The 10155-nt window shown below is 39.7% G+C and overlaps 1 protein-coding gene across 3 annotated transcripts in view; it reads right to left on the bottom strand.

Annotated features, from left to right (window-relative positions):
- Positions 1 to 792: 792 nt before the first annotated feature.
- Positions 793 to 10155, bottom strand: part of CEP152 (centrosomal protein 152) — a 29025-nt gene continuing 19662 nt past the window's right edge. For 2 of the 3 annotated variants that reach the window (XM_074601442.1, XM_074601444.1), the window contains 7 exons: positions 9199 to 9373; positions 7595 to 7774; positions 4054 to 4135; positions 3861 to 3967; positions 2937 to 3093; positions 2557 to 2660; positions 799 to 2312 (listed from right to left, as the gene is read on the bottom strand). In XM_074601442.1, coding sequence (XP_074457543.1) covers positions 1300 to 2312; positions 2557 to 2660; positions 2937 to 3093; positions 3861 to 3967; positions 4054 to 4135; positions 7595 to 7774; positions 9199 to 9373 — 1818 coding nt within the window. In that variant the 3' untranslated portion in view covers positions 799 to 1299. Of the gene's footprint in view, positions 2313 to 2556; positions 2661 to 2936; positions 3094 to 3860; positions 3968 to 4053; positions 4136 to 7594; positions 7775 to 9198; positions 9374 to 10155 lie in introns of all 3 variants that reach the window. The other variant, XM_074601443.1, reaches the window with a different exon arrangement.

Below are 10155 nucleotides of genomic sequence, written 5' to 3'. Positions count from 1 at the left end.
CTTCACTGAAGAGGAAGCGGGGCTGGATTTATGGGCAACATTAAAGGCCACCAAGAAATTCAGAAGTCTCTCTTCGATTGCCCGAGAGTCTCGAGTCACAAACCAGTCCTGCGTACCAAGAGCTGTAATGCATTCTGCCTTGCCAGTTGGCCTGAAATATAAACAGGCACGACGGTTTTGCAAAGGAAGTTAAACACATTTTTCTTCAGAAGATTTCTGTTGAATCTTGTACTATTTTCCTCTTAAAACTGAAAAGATTCTCAGACTATACTGTGCTGTTTCACAAAATGAGTATCCTTATAGCAGTTAAACGTTGTTACATATGAAAGGCATACACATCGTCTTTGAGAGAATATTCAGTCTTTTTTCTTCTACTATCACAGAATAACAGCAAGCAAAACCTTTTTGTTTACATCTTCTGTTGATGTGAATTGCTGGCCCATAGCAATACTATTAATTGCAACGAGTATGATTTAATCACACCGCAAGCAGCAAACCGCCTCTTTTCCTCACAGGATCACTAGAAATTAAATGCCATCCCAAGGAGAGCAAAACATCTAGAAAAAAAGAGATATATTTCATAATTGCTTCAAAACATGAGCATGTCTTTAAAGTAGAAGCTTTCTAAGCACCAGGAGGAACATAACTATATCTTCAATTTACATTGATAACTGACACTATTTAAGGAACACCATGGTTATTCTAATTTACACCTTTCTTCTGCCCAGTATGAACTATTTTTTGCTGTACCAAAGGGAAGAATACTTGAAATCTAATTTGTTACAACAACTTAATGAAAAAAATGCAAGTATTTTTGCTTTTATTATGGGGATGCACACAGAGGCTTAAAATAGGGTTCTTCAAAATGGAAAAGTCAATTAAAATACTTACTTCAAACAAATCATAAAACATCTCTCATTGAGCTCTGAAGGAATTTTCATAACCATTTAAAAAGATTACCACACATTACAGTAGCTTTGTTTTAGATAAACATTGCACTGCAAGCTAAACTTCATATAAAAATAGATACTATTTAATAAATCCGTATATAGTACACTATAAACAATTATGAAAGTGTTCTTACAAAGGTAAACAAAAGTCTGCATTAATATTTCAAGTAACTTTATGGAGTTGCTTCATGTAACACACAAATTGTGTAACATTGATCATGAAATAGACACAGCAGGACAGGTTTGCCCCAACCCTCACACTTTTATTTAAAAATCAAGTCATCTTTTTTTCCTTCAAACACGGAATCGCTGGTATTGATTCGAGTTAGAAAGTGGGCTGTCAAAGCCACTATCTTGCGGAAGAAACTGGGGATTCCACACCATTTTTTTCCAAGCATTTGTTGCAGCATTTTCCTACATTTGAATCTGGCGATACCTTGAGTTGTGCAACAGCAGAATTTGATTTGTCAGAGTTGAGGAATGAAGTACGCTCTGCGTTTGTTATCAGGTGGCCTCTACTGTAAACTTTAGTGCTGCTTTTTGTGCTGAGAATCTTGCCATTGCCATTAGGAAGGTCTCTCCAAGAAGGAACATTTTCATCTGCAGGGGAAAATGACCTGATTTGAGGAAACTCCTCACAGCATGCAGTCTGTGCTTGGACATTCGTACTGGCTTTTTGTTCAGGATACGAGAGGCGCATATCACTACGATCCAGATGCAGGCTTCCACTCACAGAACTCCATTCACTGCAGCTTCCTTCATCCCTTTCTGGAGTTTCTTGACAATTAAGTTCCTGAGTTCTTTTAGATCGAGTTTTCCATTTTCCACATGACTGGATATATTTATCCTCTTTCAAGACCGTTCTTTCATTCTTGCTCTTAAGTATATCATGAGTTGGCCCAGAGATGGCATGGCCATTTGTAAAATTGGGCGCACGCGTATTTTCTAGTGTTACTTGAAAAGCAGATGGAGGAGCATTCTGATGTGCTATATTACTAGCAGCACACAGGAGTCCTTTGTCTACATTTACAATGGGGCCATATTTTTCTCTTCTTCCATCTTCATTTGGATAAAACTCCAGCAGAGCATCTCTTGAAGCACCATCCAGATTTTTAGAATTATTCCCGTCCTGAATATTTGAAGTCACTGTTTCATGAAGTGTATGTTGAGTTTCAGTCTGCACTGCATCAAACTGCTGTCTCAAGTCATGTGGTACACGTTTCTGAACAGTTTTACCATTGGCTTTTTCGGTAATGCTTTTGCCGCATGATTTGCTTTCCATATGGTTTGACCTAGCCTGAAGCATACGATCTCTTTTTGAGTACTCAGCTCCAGGTGGTAGATCAGAATTTAATAGCAGAGCTAGGAGAGGAAGGAAGGAAATAGATTAATTGAAGGAAATGTTAATGCTGGAAGTAAAATTAGGTTCTCTTGCGCGTTCATTTTTTAAATAAAGAATTGCAGGCATTGTCAAAATAAGCAGCTTACATTTACATTTCCATTAGCAAGCTTATAAATAAAGTGCTCACTTCCCAGCTGCATTTTCATTCCTACATTCATTAAATCAATATGATCAAGAAGATAACAACTATAGAGTCTAACATACCTGAGCGGGTAGATTTGCTTTCTGGAATGTGTCGAAGAGGCGTTTCAAGTCCTTTAGCCATTGTAGCAAGCTTACTGGCAGCATTCATTATTTTCTTTTCAGCTCTGCCAAGAATTGCAGAATGTGAAAGAAAAAATAATTAAAGTTTAAGGGTAATTTCTTTGGAGTTCTGCATTTTACTTTAAGGTAATGCTAGCAAGAGTCAAAGAATACTGAAAAGTTAGTATGGCAGACTGCTCAGCAGTGACTCCAGGACAATCTGAGCAGACTGGCAGGACTTTAGGTCAGATGCCATTTCCTCCAAGGTGGGCAAACATCACACTAACATCTACACATCTCTTTCAAAAGCAAGAATAATTTCCAAACATACTTGAACTTACCCTTCGTGTTTCCCATTATCAGTAAGAAGTTGTTGAAGGCATGTCAAATAGTATTTGCGCATTTTCCGTGCTGTCTCTTGGCGCTCTCTTAAAACCTCTGCTTTAATCATTTCAGCGGCTCGCTCCTTACTTTCACGGATATAACAAAGCATATCACCTACAAACACACTTCATTAGTACCAGTTTTTCCCCAGAGGGGGAAAAAAAAAAAACAGCACCACAAACTGGGATCATCTAGCAGACCTAGCACAAGTCATCAAGGGCCTGGGTTTACCTGCTAACATTCCACCCAAATCCTTGTGCCGAGTGTTGCCTGCTGGATAAATGCCACTGAAGACCAGAGGAGGTCAATATGAAGCATCAGACAGGAATTCAGTTGTCCAATTCTGCATCTTCAGCGGCAGTGGAAAACACAAGGCACAGGGATTTGGGAGGAACGTTGGCTGGTAAAATGCAGGTCAAGGAACTTGATGGCAGTGCAGCTGGCATTTGGGGACCTGCTGCACCCATATAAGACATGGCACAACACTTAACCCTCCTTCCTCAGTCAGAAGGTTGTTGATTAAGCCAGAAGGCAGGACACAGCAGAAGAGAAAAGCAGATTCTCCATCAGGACAAATTGCAGGGTAGGTAGATTGTTTGCTGGAGAAAAAAGATCAGTTCTCAAAGAACACTTTACAACTTTAGAAAATGTAATACAATGCAGCAAAGCAGTGATGGCATAACAAGGCTTCACCCATCACAATTAATCTTGTCTAAGATTATGGTGACGATTCCATTTCTCATATTCACTCTAGTAAGAAGGAAAAAAATGTACTTCTCATGCAATTTGGCTGTCAGATTCCTGTGCAAGTTGGCTGAAGGAGGACGAAGTGACAAATTATTTTGCTCTCCTAACTTTTTAGCTAAGACTTTAGAACTTACACTTAATCTTGCTCACAGCTTTAATGTACTGAGCACGCATTTCTTCCAGTCCTTTCAGAGAGTCACAGGATGTACAAGGTTTTGAGACGCCTCCCTTTGACAGTGACCTGAAATGCACATAAGTCACACTGCACAAGAAAAGCAGCTTATATCTTACAAAAATAATGGGATTGTTTAGATATTTTTTAAATACCTTGGTGGTGTTCCCAGGTCTTTCAGTTTAGTCTTCATCTCAGAGTTTTCTGCAATGAGAGCTTCTAGAACCTTCTTGTTTTCTATAAAAAAAAAAAAGCAATGAACCGCCATTCACTGCACTTTCAAAATTCAAGTTGAGTTCAACACAAGTTATTACATAAACTGCTGTCTCTGGTATAAGAGCTCTATGTCACAAAGTATCATCAGTAAATGTACAGCCATTATAGTAACAAGTGCATAGGAAACAATCCCAATACACTTCAATAAAGCCCGAATAGAAAAGTATTCTCATACAGTAATTGCATAAGCTTAAAGCCTTCGTGTGTCATTGCTAACACTATGCTGGAGGCAAAACTTCAGATATATCAAGTGTACGTGTAGAGAAAGGACGGGGGGGGGGCGGAAATAATGAGGGTTCTTTTGACAAACATTGGAAAAGAGTCATTAGTTTGTAGGTTAGCAATTGTGGCTTCTTTGGAGTGAGGAGCTAAAGGATAAAACTTGGTTTTTCTTGTTGTGTTTGTTTGGGGTTTTTCCCCCCCCCCCCTTTTTTTTTTTTAATAACCAAAAGCCAGTATTACGGAGAAAGGCTGGACTTTCATGCTGATCTCTGCTCAATGCTACTAAGCAGCATGGAAATATAACAGAGTGAGCCACTACAGAGACTGAGAAGACAGAGGAGCTGAAAAAGCCTAAAGCATAGGTCTTCAAGCTGATACTGAAGACTGTTATCATGGCATACATGACCCACCTGTGGGTCATCTTCTGAACATTAAAGAACCTTAAAACCTATTTATTAGCTATCTAATCGAAGCAAATTATTGTTTTAGAAAAAAGGTACAGGTATTTACCATAACCTGAAGAATTGATGTATAAACTTTGATAGACCCATAAAAAAAAAAATCAAGAGTTGATCACTAGCTTTCTTATCTTAAGGGGGAAAACCAACATGAATTGAACACCTACACTAAATGCTGGAGATACTTCCACTGCATCTAGCCACAGAATTTCTCACATGAACCACGGCCTAATGAAAACAAAGACTGTCACCACACAACAGAAGGCATGTCTTAAAGACAAGTCTTCCTTTTGGAAGAATTAAGGCTTTCATGGGTACGAGGACCTGAGCCCTGGAAAAGGCACAGACAAGTTCGGCTTTCTTCCTTCTCTGGGATGATGTACAGAAAAGCAAAAAACAAGCACTCATCGTGGAACAGACAAAAGCATTTCATGGCCTTCAGAGATCCTGATTTGTGGTCTGAAACTCAATTTGAGCGGTTGAGAATTGTATCCGTGATGACCTTGGTGACAAGCAGTAGCCTCTGTTTTCATTAACAGACCTCCCATTATTTTTCAGTCTTTCCATCAGTCCCCAGGGAAGTTTGCATGCTATATAGTTATCGACAAAAGAGCACAGAAGTAATAGGCAAATCTGTGCAGCTTACCCACCTGCCCTTGTTCACACATCTACAGGCTAGCAAAAACCTTTCTCTTTATAAACATACAGCATTTTGCTCCTCCTCATTGAGCACAAAAGTTATTAGAGCACGCAACCAAGACTTTTCACTAAAAGAAAAGAAAAAAGGGGAAAAAACCCACCTCACACAAACCACAGCCTTTGGCAAGCAAGCCTATTTAGTCACTCAGTACAACCTACTACTTCACATCTGTTCTCTCCAAGCTGACCATTTGCCAAACCTGCTTACAGTGGTCACAGTGACCTTTCACTGAGGCATGCTCAAACAGTTCTACAGAGTTACTGACCCTCAGGATGCAGTTCGAGACCTCTCCTGAAGCAGGACCTTCAGGAAGTCCAATTCCTGCCATGCTCTAAGGAGAGCCTAAAAAAAAATATGCCCTGAACACTACTGTGTACAGCTTCAACTGATTAAAACACTGCAGGGAGAACGATCCTTGTATTCAATCAGCAACATGTTTTCCTTCAGAGAAAACATAATTCTCTTTGTTCTGCTCCTTAAAACAAAGGCCTCTGCTGACTTCAATACAGCTGACTGAGGGGACAGAGTTCCTCAGATACCAACTAAGTGGGAAGTGTGCTCCATATGGTACATTATGCCCAAGTAGGAAAGAAAAAGTTCTTGAGCACAGTAACAAAGCAGAGCAGGCATTCCTCCTACAAACCCTCTCAGAAATAAGCCTAGACTAAAGGAATTCTTGTTGCTATCAGAGACAGAAGAATCAATAAGACTTCCTCTGAGGGAAAAGCCTACATGCAAGGCCCATAAAGGGAGACCCAACAGGAGCAGTTACAGGTATGGCAAAGGGGTTTGATATGCGGAAGACTTTGCATGCTCAATAGCCCAGAGACTTCTACCAAGTTAAATAAAGCAATAAAGAATGAAGTCTATTATCCTGAAAGAATGACGGATGTACATGATGCAACAGCACCCACAATAAATGCAGGTATCGATATCAAGTCAGATAGATAACTCTGCAAGTGACTAAACCGATGGCCAAGCCTCAGGGAGTTTTTACCACCAGGCACTATCAGCCTGTCCATAGAAGGTGATATAGATATTGAGAATGTCAAAAATAAGATGCTGGACAGCAAAGAGAAGGTAATCACAACAAAGCAACACCATCCCACAGCCAGTGGGCTGCGTATAAAACAAGAGGACTGGATAACACCACTAATTAATCAGAAGCAGTCTCCTACAATAGAGGAATCTCAAGCAAGTTATGTTGCACCATCTTTTTCCATCACAAATAGCTTCAGAAAAGCCTTATTTCCATAATGCAGGTAAAAGCCTTCCTTTCAGTGACTGTTCCAAAAACAGAGTGGATATTTTATATCCGTCATTGATATGGACAATCGTCACATAGGAAAGAGAGATTTAAGAACTAGAGACCTTTTCTCAGTCATCTGTCCTGTATTTCTCATTTCAAAGTGCCAAAGGAAAAAACATCTTGATTTAAAAGGCAAAGATGGTAAATAAAACCTACTTAAAACCTACTTCAGGGTTTAAAAAAAAAAAATTAAATAAACAAAATTACAGCTTCAAGCTATTGTTAACTGCAGGAAGGTACAAGAAAACTGTGGTCGATGGCTTACTACTACTGCTGCCAAGAGGAACCAATTAACATTTGGAGGCACTCTGCTCTTTATACTCCCACTATGGGGGAGATGAGTACATGCACAGTAGCTGTACAGCCCCAAAGATGACAGCTAAAAACCTCCTTGACTCATATACGTTTATAAGCATACGTGTGTCAGTGCACAGGCATGCATTATCTGTGTAACCTTCATGGGCAAGAGGACCCACATGTACACATATTCAAAGAACATCTGCCATGTGTTCAGTTTTCCTCTATTCTTTTCCTGATACACATGAAAAGAGTACTAAAGCAATAAGTAGTGTTTAAAGTCAAGAAGGTGGGGGTGTTGTTTCCTTGGTTTTTCAAGTATGCACACACCCATTCCATCCACTGAAAACTATATGATGCAACGGATGAAAGACTCATGCAGACAGCAAAGCAGAGTGATTCAAAGTTGTCTTCAGGTGACTAACAATCCTAACCTTGGATTTGCTCTGACTTAGCTTCATGTTCCTTCACAGCAAGCTGAAGATGTTTGCAGGCTATCTCCAGCTCTTTTTTTAAGTCCTGGCACACAGTCTCTCTTTTATCAAGCTCCTGGCAGCACTGTTCACAGCAAAAAGCTTCCTGGAACCCAAGGTTCCTTTCTGTACATTTCTGACCTGCAACAGTAATTGCTAAAAGTTATATCAATCACAGGACCAAAAAAAAGAATCAAGCCCAACTTCACTATTTCCAGTGCTCTACTTAGTCTTTCTCCTACTGTAAAGCATATAACAAATCAGTCTTATTAAAATAATCACAAGAGGCTGGAACCCCATTACAGAAGGTGCAGCAGCATCTATCAAGATGTTGAGCCCTCACAGCCCCAATGCACTCACATCAGCGATGATTTGGGACATCAGTCAGTGATAGGAGACTTGTAGGTGGTTTGGTCTTTTTTTGTTTTGTTTTTTTAAGGAAAAGAAACCCAAACCAAACCAACAGCCAAGCAGGGTCTTTTGGAGTCAGCTGAAGGAACTTTTCCCAGCTGGGAAGCCTCACATGCGGCTGAGCCTAGTTAAGAAATTCAAAGACTGGGCTACTTCCAGCAGGGCAACTGCTGCTCCCTATGGCCAGGACAGGGAGCTCTAGAGACAGAAGAGATGCGCTGCTTGTATTGTTTTGTGTTTTATAGATGGTTTGTTATTTTGGTGTTGAAGGAATTTAAGCCACACTATAGGCATAAAGCCAAAGACTCTCTTGGGTTTTCTTGCTTTATGTTTTTCAGTTGCATAAGAACTCAAACTAAACAGAAAGCCCCAGAGTCTTCTGTGCCTCCCATGAAGTTTTTCCCCCAGCTCCACTGTCTCTAGCTTTGCCACTGTACATGTGACAACTCTGGGAAGAGCTACAGTGCTAAAGTATATACAGGGGGCAGGAGGGAAACATCACCCAGGGAGTCACATTTTTTCAACTACATTCTTGACCAAAAGAATCAGAAAAAAACCTACCATGCCAAGTGAAGTATAATTCCTGACACAATATATTTTACATGAACGCGGAATTCCTTGTCTTGTCTAATGTCAAGAACAAGTAGTATAATTCGATCTTCAAAGCTTTGATTTAGTATTACCCATTTACAAGACATAGTTTAGACCATGCCCTGCTCATCATGATCAACACTGGCTTGCTCATGAGCTGTTAAACACCACAGGTATTAGTGTTCATGTCCACAACCCCCCAAGAGTATTTACACCTCCAGCAGATATAGCAGCTATTTCTTTACTCCTGAAGAATGGCTTTAAAAAGCAGAAAGCCACTAGCATTTAATAAAATTAAACCTCAAAGCCTAGCATTAAATCAGTAAGCTGAAGACCAGTACCGTTCATTACATGGTTTGTGACTTTAACATAGTACAAGAAAATGCAACATTAAACAACCTTACAGTCAGAAGAACTGCATCTTCCCCTGTCACCCAAATATTCACTAATTCACTAACTTTTTTGCACTAGAGTCATCAGTAAGATATCGACTACTATAAGCTGCTACTAACAAGCTTAATTTGATGATACACAATTTGCCATATTAAAAACAAACCCAATACCTTTGTCTGTTCCAGTTTCCTGCAAGGGTGGCTGTCTTTTTAGCCTCCTTTGTGCTTCTGTTTGGTGTCCAGCGTTGTACGCAGGAGGTCTTGCCATGTCCCAATTTCCTCCTTCATCATGTTGCAGGCAAGAGTATGCTTCTTTATTTACATTAGTCAGTAGCTCTTCATATTTCTGCAATTGAAAAACACTTCCTGAAAACCCAATGCATCGCAAAAAGAAGTGTTCCACACTGTCCTAAAGTAGGTAAGTAGTATGTTATGCGTAAAAACAAGGAACCCTGGCCACCAAGTTGCTTTAGTAATTGTAACACAGGTGCTTTAAACCTGCAACAGAACTGTAGATTGCAGCTCAAATCGGGAGGAAAATGCGTATTCCAGCATATAGACGTTTCACTTAGCATAATTCACTGCAACAGCAGTACCTGACAATCTTGAGTTTTATTTCAGAAATGTCAGTAGCCCTTAACATTGCAGAACTACACGGTGTCTTTGAATACGTGATGCTAACTTGTTTTTTAAAAGGCACATCCAGCAGAAAAAGGGATCGGACCCATTTAGAATTTCTGCACAAATATGGGTAGTAGAGGGACAGAGGAGTCATTTAGAAAAAAGTAGCTCCTTTGTTTATTGTTATTATGGTAGCATAAGACATTACTAAGAAATTACTAGGACTTCACTGGATAAGGTGGTTAAAGCCAATCAACATTTTGAAGTTCAAAGGTATATTAAAAACAGTTTACCAAGAGACAGTCATATCTACTATAGAAGATGCATCAGGCATAGGAAAAAACCTTCCAATTCCCTTTACCATTGTGAAAATAACTCATGGAAAGTAAACAGACCACTTCCTGAACAGAAACATATTACCACTAAAAAAACAACTGGGCAACGTTGTCCTGAGAAATCACTTCATACTCATTTCTCCCTGTTGCCGTCTTTTCTTGACAAACAAGA

The sequence above is a fragment of the Larus michahellis genome, chromosome 9 (genome assembly GCF_964199755.1).
Source record: "Larus michahellis chromosome 9, bLarMic1.1, whole genome shotgun sequence".
Taxonomy (NCBI): domain Eukaryota; kingdom Metazoa; phylum Chordata; class Aves; order Charadriiformes; family Laridae; genus Larus; species Larus michahellis.
This window is presented reverse-complemented; position numbering and strand designations above follow the sequence as displayed.